Source organism: Pieris brassicae, chromosome 5 (genome assembly GCF_905147105.1).
Source record: "Pieris brassicae chromosome 5, ilPieBrab1.1, whole genome shotgun sequence".
NCBI classification, from domain to species: Eukaryota; Metazoa; Arthropoda; class Insecta; order Lepidoptera; family Pieridae; genus Pieris; species Pieris brassicae.
This window is the reverse complement of record NC_059669.1, coordinates 10,289,666-10,314,755: the sequence shown is the minus strand read 5'-3', so window position 1 is coordinate 10,314,755 and position 25,090 is coordinate 10,289,666. Positions and strand designations below refer to the sequence as shown.

At 33.4% G+C, this 25,090-nt stretch overlaps 1 protein-coding gene across 1 annotated transcript in view; it reads right to left on the bottom strand.

Annotated features, from left to right (window-relative positions):
- Positions 1-2,426: 2,426 nt before the first annotated feature.
- Positions 2,427-25,090, bottom strand: part of LOC123710356 (receptor-type guanylate cyclase Gyc76C) — a 35,889-nt gene continuing 13,225 nt past the window's right edge. Inside the window, exons 4-15 of the mRNA XM_045662187.1 lie at positions 24,579-24,701; positions 21,505-21,618; positions 20,304-20,429; positions 18,040-18,168; positions 16,311-16,440; positions 8,067-8,189; positions 7,212-7,301; positions 6,024-6,147; positions 5,862-5,950; positions 5,119-5,248; positions 3,567-3,658; positions 2,427-3,081 (exon numbers count right to left, since the gene is read on the bottom strand). Of these exons, the coding sequence (XP_045518143.1) occupies positions 2,926-3,081; positions 3,567-3,658; positions 5,119-5,248; positions 5,862-5,950; positions 6,024-6,147; positions 7,212-7,301; positions 8,067-8,189; positions 16,311-16,440; positions 18,040-18,168; positions 20,304-20,429; positions 21,505-21,618; positions 24,579-24,701 (1,426 nt within the window). The 3' untranslated portion in view covers positions 2,427-2,925. The remainder of the gene's footprint in view (positions 3,082-3,566; positions 3,659-5,118; positions 5,249-5,861; positions 5,951-6,023; positions 6,148-7,211; positions 7,302-8,066; positions 8,190-16,310; positions 16,441-18,039; positions 18,169-20,303; positions 20,430-21,504; positions 21,619-24,578; positions 24,702-25,090) is intronic.

Sequence of the window (25,090 nt, the reverse complement as noted above, 5' to 3'; positions counted from 1 at the left end):
ATGAACCTGTGGCAATATAGAAGAATCCAATTTTTCAGTTTTAGGGCCCTTTCCCACAACTTTCTTTGTTTAGTATCTTTCGGGAATGCATGAGTTCCTTTATTTTTGCAACCAAAGGCAGCACATAACGTCATTTTAGACAAAGTAACGCTAACGTAACCAAAAAAATGTATGGAGTTTGACAGCTTTGACAGATCATTTAGGCCCACTCGACTTTACGCCCTCTGTCGGGATAAAAAGTCAGTATTCTTCCCCATTGTGTATTAATGTTTTCGTTGTTTTCTCCTACCAAAATGAAATGTTAGGAAAGTTTTTAAGTTACAGGTATAAACATATTGTCAGATATATTATTATGTTTTCGTAAAGGTGAAATCATTTACTGTTATTCATGTGCGTGGGAGTAATACTTACGTATTTAAATTTGGAATTCATCGCGTGTCAAGGTCGGGGAGCCCCAGCGATTGACATTGGCACCGTTGTAAATCCGCATCGTCTTTCACATTCTTTTAAATTCCTGAGAAATTAGTGTCTTTTAATCGGTGACTGGCCTTCGTTGAAACTGGTAGTCTTCCACGGTCTACTTCACTGGACATTTTCTTTTGCGAACTAGCGAACTGTGGAATCGACTCCCGGTGGGGGTAATCCTAAGACTACTAAGTAATATTTTTATTTAAATGTCACATGAGGCTCACCTGATGTTAAGTGATACCGCCGCCCATGGACACTCACATTTCCAGAAGGCTCGCAAGGGCTTTGAAGGTATTTTCAGAACTGGCACACACTTTGCTTGAAATGGTACTTCAAGAAAAGATCGTGCCTGTTAAGTCGAATAGGATCGGAAATATTTCAGTGGGCAGCTGGTTCCACATATTGGTGGTGAGTGGCATAAACTACCTTAAGAAAGCATTCAGTTGGGGAACGACGGACGTCGAGGTGATACGGATGGTATTTTATATTCTGCCTTGACGTTCGGATATGAAACTAATAGGTTAAAAAATATATGAAGACGATGAAACATTGTTCATTTGATTGTTTTAGTAGTCTCGAACAGATGAGGTTATATATGTCGTAATAAAGTAGTTAAACCAGAGAGTTAATTGAATCTCTAGACAGTTAATTAAATGTCGATATTCAGTCAAGTCGCTAGCATTTTGATTTAAATAAAGCAGCGTCGAAAACGTTTAACTATCTGTCTGACAGAAAGCCAGCGTGATTAACAATGTAAAACAAGATGGTAAAACAAGACTCCGCCATGATTATTTCATTTGTTATTGTTATTTCTGAGAACTGAGAGCTTGGATATTCCGTGTTTTGCTTTATTGTAAATGGTTAGGTTAGGTTAGTCTTGTTGCCTAGGAACGTTTAGGAAACTCGTTAAACGTTTCGTTCACTCACTTGTCTGACGGAACTTTAGCAACTTGATTGAATATTGTTTTTTTATCTAGAGATTCAATTAACTCCCTGATTTAACTACTTTACTGCGACATATACATCATAAATGCCTATTTATATCGCCTCTGTATCAGTGTATTTACTTAAGATGTCATGTGGAACATGGTGTAATGGTTGCAGCTTACAAACATTTTGAGAAATAAAAACTTGGCGATTGAAAAGAGTGAACACTCTATAAGTATATAATAATATTTATATACAGAATGTGCATAATAATTCAACGTCTGGCGTTGTAACTACAAAAATTTCAGTGGTTTTTTTTATTTCTTTGTAACGATAACATAAAAAATAATCTAATTGTCTATTTTAAAATTGCTTGTAATGTTGTAATTAGCTCTAACATACTTTATATAGCAAAATGTAGAAACGCTGGAGAGCCATTCAAAATGACGCAGAGATTGATAATAATTTTCATTTCAATTCGTCATATTTGACTCATGAGTAAAATATAATTCATTCATCGCGTCATAGACTGAAAAATTAATGAAAAATTATCCTACGTAAATCAATAATGTAATATTTAGAAGGAAGTTATATTTGACTTATTATACATACTTCTTTAGAATAGTGTTCGAATCCCGGCTGCGTTTCTATCAACATATGCAATTAAATTTGCTCGTGCGATAGGAAACATCGTGAGAAAACCGACACGCCTTAAACGTGTGTTTGACTCATAATCTTCGTAATAATTATTCACCAGACATCGAAGCCAGGACTAACGGTCCTAGTGTGGTACTTGAATTTATATTTTAATTAGGCTTTCAAGAAAAACGATGTTGTCACATCAAAGTATTATATTTTATAATCTAACTTATATAATAACATATTTATATCAGATTTTCAATGTCCAATCCAATCATCTTTACGAACTACTAGAAAAACATTTGTATTAAAATAAATTACTGTCATATTCTGACTAAATTTGTTTCTGCATACATAGTCTTATGCAGTTACAAGATAAAACTTTTCTTTAATACACGGTTATATAACATTCAAGATATTAATTTATGTTGGGACGTTCAAATTAAAACAGGATGATTATATCCTTACTAAAATAGGTTTACTTTATTTTTTTATCTCTTTACCATTAACATGAAGCACAATCAAATAACAGTTTTATTACGAAGGCGAAAGCTGTATAATTCTTTTTTAATATGCGATGCGTCTGGTTACTATACTACTACTAAACATATAATAGTTAATCTAATAATATTAGATAAATAACATATTCTATGTTAAAAGTCACATCTCAACCTCCTAGACAAAAAATATTATTTCATTGTATTAGCGTAATGAAGCTAATAGAGCAGGCTTTATTGACAGTTCGAAATCGATTTCGATTTCAATATTGATTGTTGGTATTCAGAAATTGTATTTAATCATAAGAATTAGTTATAGATTCCAGCCAAGTGTTAATTGAATAATTTGAAAGCAGTATCGAATATGTAAACATCGCAATAATTAAAGTAATATTTAAGATCGTATGTCAGGCTGGTAGCGTGGCGAGGCTCGTCCATGGGAGTGGATCCGGGTGAGGAAGCTGGGCGTGCAATCCAGGGATGCTGTCGGACGGGCAGGTGAAGGCCCTGTTCGTCCTTCTAACCAGTGTGTCATCATTTCGCCTTTACCCTGACAAAATACACCTTCATTATCAAATTATTTTTAAGCCGTATTGTAGTACTTTATTGTATCGTAAATATGTGCTTTAAAGAAAATTAAGGTATTATTTATTCAAAGCGGACTTTTACCTCCAAAGTTATATCTATAAATGCATTTATAGATCTGTAAATAAAATGAGAGGCCTGAAGAAGCAGCCATTTATTGTTAAGTTTTACAACATTACTGTTATAGTTTGATACGTCAAGTTACTGCATTGTTTTACCTTTCAACGCATGACTACTCAGCCAGCTGGAACGTGTTAGTGAAAATATAAAATTAGAATTTAATCAACAGTTGCTATAACATACATATTAACTAATATAACATTTATAATGGGAAAAACCTCTATATAACTATCCTCATTGCGTAATGCTTAAATTCGGCGAATTGAATAATCTTATCACTGGACAAGACGAAACTAAATGTAGTTATTTATTTGTGGAATAAACTACTACCTTCACTTCTATCATTCCTCTCGGGCTTGTAACAAAAAGACCTGTTCTGTCCAAAGCACGCTTCACGTCTTCCGATATCTGTATCTTCATTGCTGTAACATTACATCAAACATACTTAGATAGCTTCAATGATCTGTAGAACTGCCAAGTTCAGAGTGAAGTCATGGTATATTAAAATAATTATTTTTACACTATATAAAACCAGCTGCTCACTGAAGTATTTCCGGACCAATTCGACTTTAGTTTTTTCTATATCTATTATATGATCCTACCAATTCTTAAACCGGCAACGCACTTGCCTTCTGGCAATGTGAGTGTCCATGGGTGGCGGTGAGCTTTAACTACAAGTGTGCCTGCCTGTTTTCCTCCAGGCAAGAAACATACATAGAAACAAGGCGGAACTTATATTTGGCTTACTATCTACTTAAAGTCTTGGGGGGTGGTGAGCAAACGATGTGCTCGTCAAGAACTCGGTTCCTTTGTACCTGGGGGATATGTGCATCAGTAAAGATTAAGGTTGTTTGCGATAAGGGCCAGAACCAGTCTGTTGCACAGATCCCCGTTAAAAAAGAAATTGCGCCTTCTAAAAGCTGTCCCTGACACCATCGACATTGTTTTATGTACGCAGTGTGTTCACAGTAGCTCTATTGTGCATGTCATGTGTGTGTTTTTGTGAATAAATAAATAATGACCGTTGCACTTTGGCCTACAAGCAGGAAATTTATAATGGTATATAAATAATATTTATATATATTTTGCTAATTTCGACTAGAACGACTTGAGTCAGAACGACTGTTCGGTACAAATTGGTACGCGGGTTCAACTACCGGTGATTTTCATATGGATTTATAACTTGGGAGCCCGCTAAAGTGAAGAATACAAAATTACAGGTGTGTCAAAGATCGATGGACCGGTATAGAGAAAAGAAAAATTGCTAAAATAATGAATACATCATCAAGAAGAATTTCTAAGGTAGCAAATGGAATAATAAAAATATGTTTATTTAAGGCGAAATGGGCGGAGCACGTGGCATGAGGAACAGAAAAGATGAACAACAAAGTATTAAAGTGGTGCCCAAAGTACAATAGACGCAAAAGAGAAAGACAATTTAGAAGGTGGATAGACCAGATTAAGGAAATAGGGGTGGTACACGACAGAGAGTGGTACAGTGCAGACACAAATGGCGGGATTTTGCGGAGGCCTTTGGCAAAAAAAGGGTACGCCTACAAGGTCAAGTAATAAATGAGATGGTAGAAATATAAATTAATTTAAATGTGAGGTAAAAATAAAAGGCTTTTATTATTTCTGGTTAGAACCGGTTAAGACTAGACAGCATTATAATTATGTATATATGTGAATGACAACGCGCCATTATGTATTTTACAGGTAATTTTAATAAATATTGATTTAGACCCTTCTTTCGCAGTCTTACGAAAAAGGGTTATAATTATAACTTCGTTAACAAGGTCAACCCATACAACCCTTAACGGTTTAGCTGTTTTAAATATGCAATACATTCGCCCTTAGCAGCTATATTATCAATTTAACTCACGTTCGCCAGTACTTTCCATACGACTGGCAGTGTTGATGGTGTCTCCAAACAGGCAATATCTTGGCATCTTGGTTCCTACAATACCCGCGACGCATGGACCCGTATGGATCCCGCTTCTCATACATAACATCTGAAAAATAATTCAACTTTTTAGAATTGAATTCCTATTTGATTTTCTTCTTTCTTTTTTGTGTAACTGCTAAACGGAGGAGTATATTCTTGCTTTTAAAAATTGCGAGGTCGTATATCCCAGGGATATTCCACAGTTTGCTAGTTCACAAAAGGAAATGTCTTGTGAATCAGACCGTGGTAGAATTTCAGTCATCAAAGTGATGCTGAGGAAATGTTGAATTAATCCAACTCGTACGGCGTTAATACGAGGCAGAAAGTCGTCTGTGTCTTGCCTGCAGTTTTACTTTTTTACAACCTTTTTAGGTCTGGGCCTCAGATTTCTATATCTGTATCGTGACCATTTATGCCGTCGACTTTCTGGGGCTGAGGGAAACCGGTTTCCTCACGACGTTTCCCTTCACCGTTCCAACTAACCAGTAGGCCAACATTGCTCTTAATACATCCGACAACATGCCAAATGATACAACAATAGGAGCATAAAGAAAATAAATATACCTTGTACATGCAACATATATCATAATCACTATTTGGCGAATTACAAAGTACAGTACAAGAACAGTAAAGCACAATTTTGATTAGCAAAAAGCAACAACATTTATTACCTAAGTTACCTGATCAGGGCGGTGAGGAAGTCTGCACATTGATGTAGCTTCAAGTAATTCTAAAGCCATACTAGCTATTTCGGTTGCGTGTCTGTTGCCTGAAAAAACACTATTAATTAAAAATTTGTTACCATTTAGTGAATTTCCGTTGCCCCATTGAGCTTTACATACCATTTCTCACGGGAAGTCCAGATGCGACCATGTACGAATCACCAATTGTTTCTATCTTGTACACGTCGTAACATTCAATTCTTTCATCGAAGAGTTTGTATACAGAGTTCAAAAAGCTAATCACCTGTAAAAAGTAATGTAAGTTTAGATTATATATTTATTTATTTACACTTTGTTACCTTATACATATAATAAAAAAACAGGTTACGATACATTAGGCAACTTGCTTCGACAAGCGATTTCTTCCAGGCATCCCTAGAAAAATAAAATAAGGAAATACTACTGAGGGAAAAGTACATCACTAATAATATACTTAGTAAAACTTAACTAATGTGCACTGCGATAGAGTCCAAACTTTTTATTTTTTTATAAGTAGTAGTAGGATAAAATAAATAAAAATAATGTATATTTGTGTGTTGGAATTAAAGATTTTATTGTTAACTAAAATAAAAAAAATATTTGTATTATTATTTCTTTAGAATTAATATATTACTACGAGTAGAATTAATATATTAATGCAACTACGAGGCAGAAAAGAAATGCTCAAAAAGAAGAGTGAGTCGTATTTGTAAGAAATTTTTTGATCAAACAATATACAATGTATCAACTTATATAAGTGAGTTCACTTAACATATAATCAGCCATTCAAATACATTACTGTTATATCTACATTACAGACTTTGGATGTAAGAGATGCCTGTTTCCATACCTTTACCACAAAGTGTTCTAAAGTAAGTTGATAACAACAGTCTGTTGCAGACAGGAAAATGTATTGAGCTCAATTATACTCATTAAGAACATTACAAAATTCACTTACATGAGGAAATATATAAGGAATACTTCAAATTGGGTCTACGGTGTATTCTGGCTGATTATATGTTGAGTTCACTTAACATGTAATCCCGTAGTAAACCCGTTTGAACTACTTGGATCGTTATATTAAATTGGTTTATTTATTTTCTTGCCAGCGCAACACTGATAAATTGGCACATCAAATAGAGGTATTTGATGTGACAAGCATTTGTAGGTATACATAACAAACGCGAACAAAACAAAAAAAAAATTGAGGCCTGGCTTCGTTTGGATTATAAAAACTTGTTAGTATGAGTTCGTTCTCCTCTAATATGTATATATTTGATGATAATTTAGATGCACACCACTTAGCTTAGAAATCGGAACCATATGTACCTGATAGGGCGTCGACACAGCTGCAATTGCTGTAAAACCAACAATATCATTGAAGTATACTGTTACCGAAGCGAAGAATTCAGCTGGGACCTGAAAAAATTAAAAATCAGTTTAAGAAGTTCTTTAATACCATTTTTATTTGAAATTATATAAACTGTACTAGATAATTGTTGTGTATAAGAGGAGTGTTGGACTAGTGGCTTCAGCGTGCCACTCTCATCTTTGAGGTAGGTCCATAGGTCCGTAGGTCTGTGAACCAATGGACTTTCTTTTTACATGCGCATTTAACATTCCCTGGAACGGTGAAGGAAAACATCGTGAGGAAGCCTGCCTGCCTTTAACCCAAAAAGTCGATGGCGTGCGTCTGACACAGAAGGCTGATCACCTACTTCCCTATTAGATCAACAAATGATCATGAAAAGAAGCCCAGGCCTAAAAAGGTTGTAGCACGACAGATTTTTTTTATGTAGCGGTATAAAATTTGTCAGGCGTCTAACATTTCAAAATATAGTTCAGCTCATAGCTTGCAAACGAAGTCTCTTGTTGTCTCGGGATGTCAACGACAGTAATCGGAGTAGTAAAAAGATGGCGAAAAAGAATATTAAATGTAGATAATCTAAGCACATCCCAAGAGTATCCGTATAGAGGTTCGAACCAAGACAGAACCTTGATTTGATTTTGCTAATTTTAACTCTTTATTAAAAGCATATTCTTAATATGTAAAGACTTTACTATTATTACACGGTTGTTTGTGTTCGTGATTTTATTATTTATATCTAATTATATACTTAAATCTGTTAGATTACAAGTAGAAAATGAAGCTTTAAAAACAATTAATTAAAAGATAGTGAATACCTGTTGTGTTTGCTTCAGCTGTTTCGCGACACTAGCAGGCAGCATCTGATAGAGAAGAGAGTCGCTCAACTCCTTCTCATATTCTAGTTCAGTTGCCTTCTCTGATAAATTGCGAGCATATACCTGGAAAAAATGGTTTATCATAAATCTCACCGAGAATAACTGGATACTTTTAGGAGATTAAAACTCATTATTTTAATTTTACAAATTGTAATAATTTTATCTATGCAATGTTGAATATAATATATAGTCTATAAGCAAGAAACAATGCCGTACGTGGTCGGAGAAACAAATCACAGATATATGGACCGTTAATATTAGCAGTTGCACTTTTCTTCCATAGGCTTTATCGAATTCTTGTCCTGAGGAAACTAATCTTAAGTAATATGCCCATACCCACATTGCCAGAAGGCTCGCAAGTGCGTTGTCGGCCTTTTAATAACTGGTACGCTTTTTTCTTCGAATTCGAATTGGCTCGGAAATAATTCAGTGGGCAGCTGATTCCACATAGGGGTGGCGTGTGGCAAAAACTGCCTTACGAAACGCTCTGTGGAACGATTCGGTGCGGTGATACGGATTGTATTTTTATTTTCTGCCTTGACATCCGATGATAAAACTCAGCTGCAAGTATGAATCCGAACAACTTCTACGAACACTCTCCATGGTAAATGCGGTAGTATATGAAGAGAGACTACGCATCTCTACGCAACGCCAAGGGAACAAGCCGTTCGGAAAGTAATAGTAACTTGTAGTAAGATAGCATATCTCTATAAACCGCGTCACTATTCATCTGGATTTAAATTTTATTTGCAAAGAAATCATGTGGGCAACTACGGTCGATAGTCAATAAATACTATACATACTATTAAGTAATCTCTTTTCAATATTTCCTTATAATGAAATTCTCTTCTCAGCCAATCGATTTTCCTTAGCGACCTTATCTCTCTATATATATATATAAAATTCTCGTGTCACAATGTTCATTCCCATACTCCTCCGAAACGGCTCGACCGATGCTTATGAATGTTTTTATGCATATTTAGTAAGTCTGAGAATCGGCTTTTTTTCTAAAATAATATTAGATGTTTTTTTATGATACAGCATACAAAAATACCTACAACCCTAATTGTAACCCCTTGTCTAGTAACATATAATAAATGTGACATAAACCCATTTGAACATGCCGGGAAATTAATGAATTAACTTTGAAGGAACATGTATTTTCTTGGTTAAAACTTAACGTCATGAATGGCGCACGCGTCTACTTCTTGGATATAAGTTGAATGACTCTACGTCACTGATAACGTTTATTACGATAAAACCGCAAACCGCAAGTTCATTCAAAACTGGAGTCCTCAGAAGAGGCCTTTACCGTAAATAACTAGGTGTGAGCGTAGTCACTGAAATATTTATAACTATTAAAGATATATATATATATATATATATATATATATATATATATATATATATATATATATATATATATATATATATATATATATATATCACAGCCGTTCAATTAACAGGCTAACCGTTTAACTAAAGGGCACGAACGGCCTGAAAGATATTCAGCCGAGCGTTTGTTACAACATTTAATAAGCCGGCTGGCTTAATGCTTGAATGCTTGGGCCATTCATACGATAAAGTCATTATTTGGCAGAAATAAAAAAGATGAAACATATGACATAAAATATATTTATTTTAAAATTAAATTGCTTAAGTCAAATTTACATTGTTATTGTCAGTACACTCTTCCATTGTGCTTCTTGTTTTTTTTATGATACTTTGGACGACACCATCAAAGTTGTAGTTTGCCGACGCCATATTGACAGTGTGAAGGATTTCGTTTCGAGTTTGAGGGTGGCATAAAGTGGAATTAAAATTAAATGAACAGTTGACAGGCTAGGCAATTATGAAACGTCATTAATCCAAGTAATTTGCCTAGCTATTTTGCTGATTAAGCTAGTTGGCTGCGACATATATATGATATGTGTATAACGGATTGTATTATTCAACGTTCATATTTTCGCAAATTCATAAATTTACCGAACTCACGCGTAAAATAATAAGTAAGCGTTAACCAATGGCTAAGAAATTTAGTGATTGTTGCGGAAAAACTTGCGAATTGTTATCTTCCGATGACATTTATAAATATATATATATATTATTCATATATATATATATATATATGAATAAAATATATAAATATATGGATAAAATATACAATAATAACACAGTATAAATACTTAAAACTACAATTGAAGGAATACGTATTTTTTTCCTAAATTAAAGTAATCCTGATGAAATTATTGCTCTTCTGTTTTCTTAATTTTTACAATTGCTGATGATGCAACAATGTGAGAGAAACGTGCTAGATCTAAGTGTATATTATATTAGTATATACGGAAGAGATACAACACAATACAGCTCCTAATCTTCTGGTCTGTACTTAGCTTTATAATTTTGTACCATTTTCATATAATTCTTTTTCGGCACGTGATCTTCCAATTTCCAAAATCTTATTTGGTTTACTTTACATCACCAAGAAGCGTGTATTGGATTGGCACAGCCTTGAACGACACGAAATAATAGCCGCTGTTCCCGTATTTTGTAATATAAATAAACAATTATAATTGCGAGCTCACTTCACCCAGGGCAGTGTTTGGTCGATTACGCGTCTTCAACAAATTTCAGAGTGATATTGCAAGCGAAATCGGTTAACAGAATCACCGTGCTGGGAATGCATTTAAAAACTAGGGTATAAATGATACCAATTGTCTTGTCAAAGTGAGTTTATGCTTTCGCTTTTTTGGTAATGAATTGATTGAAAATCTGTAAATTCACATAACTAAAGAAGAAAAGAAATAAAGTTTCTACATCTAATTAAGAATAAAAATCTTATTTTTTAAGATTAGCGCCTGGTTGATAGTGTTGATTTATTTGTGTAAGATTGCAAAAATTAATCATTGTGTTGACTATTTCCTGTCATTTGAATGAGTGATCGAGCCGCCATCTTGTCGAGGTGCCAAATTGTCTTTACCTCACTCTGCTCCAGGTCATTTCTGTTTTATTCCAATTTGTATCGTGGTAGGAAGCAGAGATATCACTTCTAAGTTAAACAGTCAATATATTTCTTTATTACGGATACTGTGTGTATAATTTTCGTGCCCTAACAAGAATTACAACAGGTTATGGGCCCAGTGTGCGCAAAAATATCATTGTGAAATATATTCTGAAATTAAATAATACCCGTCACCAGTGTGATTATAAAAATGGATTCAAAATTAAAACGTAATATAAAACCGTTTGACGGCGAGAAATACTGCGTTTGGAAATTTAGAATACGAGCCTTATTGAGTGAAATAAATGTGTTGAAAGTGATTGAGAGTGACCCAATTATCAGAGATAGCTCATGGGAAAAAAGTAACCGAATCGCAAAAAGTATAATCGTTGAATATTTATCCGATTCATACCTTGGATTTGCAAAAGAAGACATTACGGCGAAGGATATTATATTATATAGGAAAAAGTTGTTGGGCTTGAAATTACAAAGTGATGTTAGTTTGATAAAACATTTTTCTCTGTTTGATGATTTAATCACGGAATTACTCGCGGCTGGCGCTAAACTCGAAGAAACCGACAAAGTCGCCACTTACTTTTAACCCTACCCGCAACATATGACGGTGTTATAACTGCCATTGAAACTTTATCGGAAGATATTTTGACTTTAGCATTTGTTAAAACAAGACTCCTTGACCATGAGGTCAAATTAAAGAACGAATATAATGACACAAGTGTTAAAGTACTGCAAGTTTCTACTGAAAATAAGGGTCAGTTTAGAAAATGAAAATTTGAAAATCATACACCCAATAACCATTTTCAAAGGGATCATAAAGCAAAAGAGAAGTCAAATTTTATAAAATGTTTTCTTTGTGGCCGCAAAGGACATGTGAAAAATGACTGTTATTATTTTAAGCGAATAAATCATAAAAAAACTACGGATAGGCCGAGAACAGTGCAGACAGTTGAAGTTGATATTAATCAGCCATCCACATCATCAGCTGACGCGTCTGGTTTTCTTTCATGGCTGGTGACTACAATTCAGGTGCAACCGCAAGCCAAATAACATTTTTATTGGACTCGGGAGCATCTATCTGACCATATTATAAACAGGGAAGATTTGTTTAGTTATTTGATTGATTTGCCTATTCCTATAAAAATTTCAGTTGCTAAAAGCGGTGAATATATTTTAGCTAAGAAAAAAGGAACACTACATGTCAGCAGCAATATGGGTTTCGAGGAACACTAGAAGACGTTCTTTTCTGCCCCGAGGCGCCCTACAACTTGCTATCTGTTTCGAAGTTGCAACAGGCTAGAGCTACTGTCATATTTGATCACAGAGGTACCCGCATATGTAAGCAAGGTAAAACAATTATGAGAGGTAAGTCAATTAATAATTTATTTAAATGTGAGCTGCCCTGTTTCCCAGGCATGTAATGTTACATGTAATAATTACGATTTATGGCATCAGCGCCTAGGGCACATAATTAAAAAATAAGTTTCTGCTATTAAAAAATAATAAAATGATTTTTGACATTAATTAATTTGACAAAGTGATAACAAATGACAATTTATGCGAATCTTGTATTTATGGGAAACAGAGTAGGGAGATTAAATGGTATTTAATCAGAGCAAGGACAAAAGTTATATTGAACGACCGTTATATATTGTCCACACCGACGTTTGTAGTCCTATCACTCCTTCAACAATAAATAACAAAAACTATTTTGTTTTCTTTGTTGACCAATATACTCACTACTGTGTTGTGTATCTATTAAAACATAAATCAGATGTGTTCTCTGTTTTCAAAGATTTTGTGTCAAAAAGCGAAGCGAAGTTTAATTTAAAACTAGTTTATTTATATTGCGATAACGGTGGAGAATATTCATCTACTGAAATGAAAAAATATTGTGTTGAAAAAGGAATAACTTATCATTTAACTATTCCAAGAATGCCACAATTAAATGGTGTTTCGGAGCGAATGGTAAGAACTATAACTGAGAAAGCTCGTTGTATGATAAATGGTGCAAATCTTTCAAAATTATTTTGGGGTGAAGCTGTTTTAACTGCTGTGTATTTGATTAATTTAACCCCGACAAATGCTTTAAAATTATCCAAAAAACCATTTGAAATGTGGCATAACAAAAAACCACAAATAAAATATTTAAAAGTTTTTGGTTCAACAGTTTATGTGCATGAATTTTGTCTTATGTAACTTATAAGACAAAATTCGATGTTAAGTCATGGAAAGGTATTCTTGTGGGATACGAACCAAACGGTTATAAAGTTTGGAATCCTGAATGCGAAAAATTTATTATTGTCAGAGATGTCATAGTAGATGAGACAAATTTTCTTCAATCCAGGCCTGCATTGCGACCTGAAGAGAATATAGTAAATTTTCATGATAATGTTAACATTGACAACATTTCAAAGTCAATGAAGTCTCAAAATACTGACAGATATAAAAGATACCTGTAAATCTGATGATTATGAAGTTCCTCAGAAAATTCGCAAAACTAACCATGACATCGTCGAATTTGAACAACCAAATGCACATTCTGATGATCTTTCAGTGGTCGTAAATAATGAGGACACAACCAGTTGTATTGAACCACGTAGGAGTGATAGGCTTAAAAGTCATCCCCCTATTTCTTATAAAGAAATTGATGATAACCTTATGTGTGCTAGTTCAATTTTGTGTAAAATACCAAATTCGTTTCAAGAGATTAAAACACGAGACGATAGAGCTCATTGGGAAGGTGCAATTAAAGAAGAATTAAATTCTTCAAGGCAATTCACGGCCAGATAACAAAAATATTATAGATTGCAAATGGATTTTTAATATAAAAAATGATGAATTCGGAAAGCCTTTACGCTATAAGTCTAGACTCGTTGTTGGGGGTTTTAGCCAGGAATATCTCATAGACTATAATGAGACTTTTGCACCTGTTGCAAGAATAGCTAGTTTTAGATTTATTATTGCTTTTGCTAATCAATATAATTTACTTGTACATCACATGGACGTAAAAACTGCATTTCTTAATGGGGTACTACAGGAAGAAATATATATGAAAGTTCCAGAAGGGGTGTCTTGCAAAAATGGTTATGTGTGTAAATTAAATAAAGCATTATATGGGCTAAAGCACGCTGCTAGATGCTGGATTGAAATTTTTGAACAGTCTCTTAGTCGGGAGGGTTTTCAGAATTCATCAGTAGATAGATGTATTTATATACTAAATAAAGGAGATATACAGAAAAATATATATGTGGTACTTTATGTTGATGATTTGGTAATAGTGAGTGCTAATGTAAATACAATAAACAGTTTTAAAATATATTTAATGAGTAAATTTGAATCAGATTTACATGAAATTAAATTATTTCTTGGAATTAAAATAACTCTTTGCGATGATATGATAATGCTAGATCAAAGTGCTTATATTAACAACAACAAACAGTTTTAAATAAATTTTGCATGCAGGATTGCAAACCTGCAACTACTCCTATGGATAGTAAACTCAATTATGAAGCACTAAACTCAGAAGAAAATTACACTGCTCCATGTCGCAATTTAATTGGTTGTCTAATGTATATAATGTTATGTACTCGACCTGACTTAAGCACTAGCGTTAATAAATTAAGCAGGTACACAAATAAAAACAATAAAGAATTGTGGCAATGCCTCAAAAGAGTGCTTAGATATTTAAAAGGCACAACTGATTTTAAATTATGTTATAAAAGGTGTGAATATAATAACATCTTAACTGGGTATGTGGACTCCGATTGGGGAGGTAAGTATGTAAATGATAGAAAGAGTACAACCGGGTATATATTTAAAATGTTTGAACATTGTTCAATAACCTGGACAACAAAGAAACAATTGTCAGTAGCAACCTCCTCCACAGAGGCTGAGTATATGGCCTTATATGAAGCCGTTAGAGAGGCTTTATGGCTTAAATCTTTGGCAAGGAGTATTCATATTGATATATCCACTCCTATTGTTATATATGAAGACAATAACAGCTGTATAAGCATAGCAAATAATCCGACTAATCATAAGCGGACAAAACATATAGATATTAAATATCATTTTTCTAGGGAACAAATAGAGACAAATGTAATAAAGCTAAATTACATTCCCACATGTCAACAACTTGCAGATGCGTTAACAAAACCATTACCAGCAGTTACGTTTCATGAAATGAGGAGAAACATGGGTTTACAATAATAATATTTAATGAGTTGGCTATTATTTGTTATTAATTTAATTATTCTGTTATACTCATTGTGTTCTGATAATTATAATGTATCGAATTTAAGATGATGAAATGATCTGATAAGGTTTTTCTGGGTTTTCCCTTATCCGAGAAACAAATGTTGGATCATTATTTTTGTATTTTCCCAGACTCGCTTGGAAGTTATATAGTTCTGTTTAGGCATTTGAATTGTACAAGAATTAATTTTTGAGAGGGCATGTTGATTTATTTGAGTAATATTGCAAAAATTAATCATTGTATTGACTATTTCCTGTCATTTGAATGAGCGATCGAGCCGCCATCTTGTCGAGGCGCCAAATTGTCTTTACCTCACTCTGCTCCAGGTCATTTCTGTTTAATTCCAATTTGTTTCGTGGTAGGAAGCAGACATATCACTTCCAACTTAAACAGTGAATATATTTCTTTATTACGGATACTGTGTGTATAATTTTCGTGCCCTAACAAGAATTGCAATAGATAGTACCAGTGACCCCAGAGCTGTGGCTTTCCTCGCACAACGAATAAGATATGGACAATATCGAGACTATATAAAGAGAATAGGAGGCATAACTTGGACAAGAAGAGCTAAGATTAGAAAATAATGGAAGCAGCTGGAAGAGGCCTATGTGTCACAGGACACGCTGATTACCCAAAACGGGTCAAGTGCTGTATTAAGTTTTATTTATGTATTAGAATTAAGTTTTTTTTATGTAACTTAAATAAGTGTTAATGTATTATACTGGGTGTCAGCAATAAAGGCTTAATAATAATAATAATAAAAAACCTAGACGATATGATGTTCTTTTGATGAGTACTGAAAAATATATAATAACGCATTAACAACGTCTTAAATTCATATGAAATTCAAAATAATATGAATCAGATGGAATCCCGTAAACATATTTTTAAGTAATTAAAAATGTATTACCTGTATTGTATTAACAGCATTCCGAACAAGGACTATGATGATAGGAGATATCACACACACCAATACAAGTATGGCTGCGCACACAGCCTCACTTTGCCTCGCCTCGCGTAAGTTTTCGTTCACGCCATCTCTGAAAATGAAAAACATCTGTCAGAGATTCATGGCTTGGTTATCAATAAAAAAACATCAATTTTGATTAGTAAACACAAAAAATAGGCCACAGTCACGCGCGTCATTGATTGTATCTCAACTCCCCAAATTGACACATTACAATTACCCCCAGCGAATCTTGCCCAAAGCACGATGCTATTAAATTAAAATCTGAAGACAATAAAGAGATGGCGTAAATAAATAAATATTATAATGATAAATGTTTTATTTAAGATTCATTAGTAATATTCTTTTATGACTTAGGCTTCTTTAAGTTTCTCATAATCTTATTATATTGAAGTTACGCGCTTATTATACGGGTTTGATTCCCAAAGAAACAATTATTGTTCTCACTGGTAAGCAAAGCATTACATTCATTAACGAACTGCCCACTGTAAAATTTCCGAACTAATTCTTTTTAGGGTCCTTCAAAAAAAGAGCGTACCAATTCTGGAAAGGCCAGTAACGTACTTGCGTGACTTCTGCAATGTAAGTGTCCATGGGTGACATCACTTAAAATAAGGTGAGCCTCGTGCCCGTTTGCCGTCCTATTAAATATAAAAAAAAATCGGAGGCAGAAATCCATTTTTCATTGTTAAACACAAAACAAAGAGTTATTGAGAAGTAGTATTAGTAGATAATACAGTATTTATTATGTATGAATATACGTATAAGTGAAAATATTGATTTCTTAGTACCCATTATGCAAACAACCGTTGCGTCGCAAGCGTGACGCGTGAATACATTGTCAAGTGAATTCCATTACTATGTAACGTAATAATTGCATACATTAAATACGTAAAATCCATGTGGCACGCGAATGCAAATAATAATGACGTAAATTCCACACGTTGTGGTAGGTCCTTACCTATCCTCATATAATGTCCTATATATCCTTATATAATGTCTGTTTTAATCTATAGCTATTATCAAACATATGATAGGTCCAGTACGTTACTTTTTTTAGAAAAAAAGTTCCTTTAAATTGAATAAATAATTGTGATTTATTGTATTAGTACGTAAAATTAACAGAGCGTTATTTATTGTATGGAATAAGACATTGTTTTTGAGTAGTTTTGAGCAGTGCTTTAGCGTGCGACTGTCATCCCTGGGGTCGTAGGTTCGCTCTCCGGCTGTGCACCAATGGACATTCTTTCTATGTGTGCATTTAACATTCGCTTGAACGGTTAAGGCAAACATCATGAGGAAACCGGCTTGCCTTAAACCGACATCGACGTGTGACAGGCACAGGACGCTGATCACATGCCTATTATTCGCTCATGAAACAGATACAAAAATCCGAGATCCAAACCTGAAAAGTTTTACGCCACTAATTTATTTATTTTTAAGATCTCTTTTTATTAAATCTAATGAGGGGTGTATTCGTAAATATTTATCCATTGTATGTAAGTCAAACAATACATGATGTGATTACAAGGATACAATGTATGTGATTTGACTTAAGTCACTCTGCTCGGGTTAAGATATCCCCAACAAAACCTGCGCGGTAATTTCTATGTGGCTTTTCCTTTTCATTTTATCAGCCCCTACGCGGTCTATCTATAACGTTTTCAATTACCTTATATATTCTCTTAGTTGCTTCTGAACCGCTCTCAACTTGCCCAATAAAGTTGCCGTTTGGTCGAAATACTCGATCGCATCCGGTACGCTGCCCGGTTGATGTTTATTATCAACTATTTGTTGATTCCTGAAAACAATAAATATAAACTTTAAGTGACTCGACAACGTTAAAGCTCTTGCTAAAGTGCTACCAGAAAATTTGATTAAAACTTTCAATTATCATTATGTTTCTAACCGCATCAAAATCGGACCATATTTTACGATGCAATACATACACTCAAAGATATATATTTAAATAAATCGTTTATTTGTAAAGAAAGTGGTACATTTAGATCGGTTAGATATAGAAATTGCAAATGTCATATAATAAGAACATTGTGTTACTTAATTTATTTATAATTCTTGTGAAACTTATGGTCTCACTCGCCCACGCTATAAAGACACCTTTGCCTTTAATCATCTTAACCTTGACAGCATTACAAGACAGCGATCTATAACTTCTATGTAGTTGGATATCCATGGCGTTACCATTTTTTGAATTAATTATACACATAAAGTTAACACACTTTTTGCGTCGTGTTAAAAATACGATTCTATGTACGAGGAATACATTTTATTTTTCTAGACGCAGTCTTGATCACCTTTAGTTATTAATACCAATATTAAGCAGACGACTTTAACAGAACACTTGTTCGATATGTAAATTAAACATTTTGAAGAAAAATGATTAGGAGAAGAATCGCCAAAAAATCCGTACGTAGTCCTGCTAAAAGGCCCCTATTTATATGAAAATAATCAATGAAGCTGATATGTGTCCATCCGTGACCCAATTGGCTACACACTTCACGCTGAGAAGTAATTGTATAATCGGGTCACGACATTAGGATACACATGAGGCAATTTATAACTATAAAAGTATTGGAGCCTTGCAGTTGAAAATTGCAGTTTTATGTAACATTTTCAATTCATACGAGTTTTCCATCTCGTATTTTATTTCGTAAACGCTCGGAACGTAAACACATTAATTCAGTACCGGCTTCGAACAGCTAATCTAATACAACATTATGAATGTGAAAATGTGTGGATTTAATGATTTCAGTTGGATTAATGGTAAGATCAGTACTTCGATGACCATGGCAATAACATGGTTAAACCATGTAGTTCAGTTTCATAAATTTTCATTAAGTTCTTAAAAAAAATCTATAATATTTCAAATGAGATACTGTGATGAGTATATTCTACTTTCACGTAAATATCCCTTTCACATCATCATACATTATTATTAGAATTTGAATATATAATTTTGATGATTTTTATTTGATGTAAATATTTGAACCGTTGTGTATTCCATTTGGCTATATATTTAGTATAATTGTTATTGCTATATATAATTTATTTTTAATATTTAAAATGAGATGCTGTTATGAGTACATTCTACTTTCACGTAAATATCACTTTCACATAATCATACATTATTAGTTTAATGTATTTGAATATATAATTTTAATGATTTTTTTTTTGTTGTAAATGTTTGAACCGTTGTGTATTCCATTTGGCTATATGTTTAGTATAATTGTTATTGCTATATATAATTATTTTAGTTCTATGATTACGAAAATAAATATTTAAAATACACACTGCTGTATAAAAATACCTCGCAGTCATAACTCGTTTGGTCACCTAACGACATTTTAATTGTAAAATCCAATTTGCTCACATCACTTGTTAATTAGTTTTTACAGAAAGCTGGAGCCGTTTTCCACGTGCTAGCTATGTTTTTATAACGCCTTTTCTCACCTCGGGAGGTTTGTTTTGTCAGGTACTTGTTTTTATTTGATACTGACAGTGCTGGATACCGGGAAATAAATCGTTTGGATTTGAATATTGCGCACTCGGCTTATGACGGGAAAGTATAAAATTAGGACAAGTCGTGACGCCGTTTTGAATTTAATTAATTGAATTGAATTTTTACACGCCCATGATAGATCAGTAAGCCTCCTGTGTGGGCGAAATATTAAGGGGTCGAGGACAACAGCACAAGACACAGCCTAGTGCTTTACGCACTAAACCACAGAGGCGAGTTGTTAGGTAGTATAGATATATTTAATGAGTCATGGCAAAATAACAAATTATATTATCAGATCTGTAACAAATACCTTTGAAAGATGACAATACTGATCTTCCCTTGTCTTCTCAAAACTTGAACATAGCGTAAAATTTTATATATTTAAAATTAAATAAAATTTAAGTACGTTTACTTACTTTTTTTCTAATACTTTGTATTCTGGACTATCTTCCTTTATATCCTTGTGTAGAGGAATCAATGATGGCACCAAATTTAGCGTATTGTCCAAGAGATCACGGCCTAACACCATGTGAGCTATATACCTAATAAAATCATCTAAATGTATAACATTAAAATGTTTAATATACATAAAAGATTTTAAGACAATTGGTGAATTTTACAATAATAATAAATCCACTTTCAGCATCTCTTGTTATATACGTTGTAATTTAACAGCATTAACTGGTTTTCTCCTGTAGAGGGAGAGTTGTAAACGGATATTTAACAGAGGATATTTAAAATAAATCATAAGACCTACAATGACAAAAATGGTTCTATTTTCAATATATAATCTTTTTTGGACGAAAATGTATTATCATTTATAGATCATAGAAGTTTTCGAATCGAAACGAGTCCCGTTCACATTAAACATTATTCACAGATGTATACAACTGGTATTTATTTTGAAACTTGGAAACTGAACTTTACATGGAAACTGAAATCCGCAATCAACAGGCCAAATCTTCTACTTGATATGAAAGCTTCATCATGGGCATAGTTTGATGTTTTTAAAAAGGGCGCTCTGATTGCGTTGCGCAACGAGTATGATATTGGCTACCACACAATACCTGCGTCGGTAGTCTGTAAATTCTTAAAAAATTAAAGCAATAGTGATGCCCTATATTTCATAATTCTCCCTGTGGTCGTGGGAATCCTACCAGCACCCTGGTGGTACTGGCAGATAGAAGACTAGATAGCCTTGACGTGGCAGTGGACTGAAAATTCTCTGTGTGAGTGGTTTTGTTGCGGTCATGTGTTGTTGTTAATGTAATCTAGTAATTGAATTTTAATTAGCACAATAGGAATAAGAATGATTGTCTGCCTAAATAAACAAATAATTATTATTTACGAGAGTTTCGTCAAGTATAAAACGATTTCAATCTTTGACAGTATAAGCTCAGTGAGTGCTTAGTTGTCCATACAAAAATGTATCAATTGTTTCTATTACGGTGCTAGTAGTGGGTGGTTTAAATGGTTGAAAAAACTGTATTATCAAAACGTTTAAGAATACATTTAATCAATTATTAATATCTATGTAATAATAAACTACATAATATGTGTACTGTAGTTTCAACAAATAAAATAGCGGATAATAAGTTAGAAGTACTAGAACCTTACCTCTCATGAGCTCGGCCCTGAAGATAGCCTCGTGCGAAGTAGTTAATCCCAAGAACTGATGCTATACCCTTACACTCTATACTTCGAAGGAGGTTCTTGAAGCCCACTAAATATCTATAATCAATGCTATTATTAAAAGCCTTAACTTAGTAGGGATTCAGGTAATTGCCCAGATAATACTCAAAATAGAAGAAAATAGTATATTAATATTGTCGTGTCGGTGTCGGCAATAGCTTGGTATCAAAGTAATTAATTTGGTAACCCATGTGTTATTTGTTTTTTTTAAAGAAAACTATTTTCACTAACTCTAAAATATTTCTGCTTATAAACAGTACGAGTGTAACACAATAGTATTGTCATACATCTATTTATAAGATATATATACACAGTATTTTCAATATACATAACCTACATAGTAATGATGATATTTTAATTATAAAAATGGATTAATATGTTTTGGGTAAATTGCATAAACTTTTCTTTAAAACTAACCACCTAAAAACTGTTAAACAAAGCAGGTAAAGGAAGGATCAAGCCTACTGGACTACTAGACCTACTGGTAAGGTTTAGAAGTTGTATCAAGTTTTAACGCAGTGATTTTAGCGGTGCATTGTAGGCGTCGCTACAAAAGCATTTTGGACAAAAGTCTTTTTGGACTGACGCTGTGCGCTTTTATTTATAAAAATTATAATATATAATATATGTTCGTTCTTAAAGATACTTACTATGGTCCAATATAAGTCAGAGAGTCACTATAGTATAGTTACGCGTTTGAGTCATTCACACGTATTCATCAATTTTATTGGTTTGCTCATAAAAAAATTAATTTAACCAATCTGTGTGACATTTCTCATCCATACTAGCGAAAAGTAATGACTCAATGAAAATCATTGAGTCATGGCTCAACACGATCCTTGTTTAAGAGGAATAATTAACTGTGCGATAGCTTAGGTATTTTGAAATAATTGATAATTTATTACACGTTAAACTTTGTTAGAGGATTAATTCTATTTGGATCTTCGTTATATCGGATATTAGCTAAAGCTAATTCTAAGCTTCGATAACTGTTTATGGACAGTGATAATAAGTATCACTGTCCATAAACTAATGGAAACATCAATCAAAAGTAACTTGACACTAATGACAAGAATGTCAACACGACTCATTGCATGCGACCTATTTGCACTTAATTATAATAATCAAGGGTTGTACTATCGACATTAATTAACCTAAATACTTAACCATTTCAATAACTATATATAATTAAAATGTCAACCCTTAATGATATTTCGTTTGGTCAATGTAGACTCCGATATATGCTTGACATTGTCATCATGCAATTTTTCAAATTCAACTATTATTATAGTAAACGAAATTATTAAATAAACATAATTTATTAATATAAAGTGATCTTATCCCTCATGCCTAAGGTCGTAGGTTTGACTACCCACACCAATGGACTTTCTATGTGCGCATTGAACATTCGCTCGAACGGTGAAGTAAAACATCGTGAAGAAACCTGGTTGCCTTAGACCCAAACATTCGACGATGTGTGTCATACACAGGAGGCTGATCACCTACTTGCCTATTTAATTGACAAATGATCATGAAACAGATGCAGAAATTTTAGGCCCAGACCTAAAAAGCTTGTAGAGCTACTGATTTATTTATTTTATTATTTTATTAAGTGGTAACGAAAAGCCATATATTTCGACTAAGGTGTAGAGTAGAAGGTAGAATTTTTGAAGAACCCTAAGCGTTAATGTTTTGTTTGTTAAGTATAATCTAAACTCAAGTTATGCGGGTTTAAAAACGTTAAATGAAATAACACTCTACTATTTAAAAATGCATTTATTAGACACTGAAACAATTTACTGAGCTCATCACATCGTAAATGTGAATAAGATTACAAAGATGGGGAACTAGGGGCGTGAAAGAATGACTAAAGTTTCACAAGCGTTTATTGGAAAACTATTTCAACAAACAAGGTAATGGATACTGATACTGTTATCAGGTCATTTCTCTGAGAATTGCCACAATATTTTAGTTATTACATAAAGTAATAATTAAATATAATGACTGACTCGGATATGGTTTTTAGGCATGATAAACCATTTAAATTTCTTATTGCAGAAATTTCTTGTTATAGCAGTTTCCTGTTTAGGGATGTTCAAATCTCAATGTGTCATAATGTTTTGCTGCGGTTGGGGTTTATATTTATTTATGTTATTTATAATCACCACATAATATATATGCTTTCTTTTCTAAAATACATAACAAACATAAATGTTACAAAAATAAAAATACAATAAAAAATTACACTTCCAATTTTAGATTTTTCTACCTACTTTTTTGCTTATTGTTAAGCAGATAATTACTACTGAAACAGGGGATTAGGCATCAGATAGGCACTTAATAATAATGCTTACAACGCTTTTTTTTAATTGATCAGCCCACTACCGAATATATTAAGCTCAGGATAAGACGTATTTATTCTGTAATATTCACGAAGAATTCGAAGGAGAGGTAGGTGCCTGAACTCCTAGGTTGTTTTTGCAGACATCATTTGGAAGATTCTTGGGCCTTGGGAATGAATAACGGCTGATAATGTCAGAACATTAACGGTAGGTTATGTGTCTGTCTATTATATTATTACAGGACAATTTAAGCAAATGAGGTCTAAGATTTTATTACGAACTTTGATAGCTTAAACGAATTTTTACGTTTTTCATATATAGGGTATATACTACAGGTATTCTAATCGAATTTTAATTTATTTTAAAATTAAAAGGTTATATTAGGGAATATTATACTCACTATTCTAACAATGCATACATTTCAATTAAGTTTTAAACACTGGCTGTATCGTAAATTCTACGTGTACATTTTTTTACGATAGCTTTTTGATATTACGAATTGTTCATGGTCTAATCACAATCTATTGAAACGTTTCATCGTATATAGGCTTGAGTTTCGTTTTGTTAATCATTCGCTAGGAATATTAGAGTAAATTTAACAAATGAAAATCGCACTATCAGACGCAGTTGACGATTTTAGTATAATAATATTGTTACCTCCAAATTGTGCTACTATCAGTATCCTTAATCTCCTTTGTAAGGTGTGCTAAAAATACTGCATTGGCACTGGTGTACCACTCCACCACTTCCGACATCGGGGTGCTGGGGTTTATGCTGGCTCTGAAACAGACATTTGTGTATATAAAATTATTCTTGAGAGGACTAGCTTGGTATCGAATGTATTTTTTTGATGTAATACGGAAACTTAACAAACGCTGCCGATGGACACTCACATTGCCAGAAGGTCTGCAAGTGCATTGCGGACCTTGTAAGAATTGTTATGCTCTTTTCTTGAAGGAGTAAGAAAGAAGGAGTCGAATTGAGAAACACTCAGTTGTAGAACGACTGACGTCGAGGTGATACAGTTGGTATTTTATATTCTGCCTTGATGTATGAAATAATGCAATTCAGCTGCAGGTCCGAACAATTCCTCTGAATACTCTACATGGTAAATTCGGTATAAGATGCAGATAGTTCCCACATCTCTACGCAACGCCAGGGGATCAAGT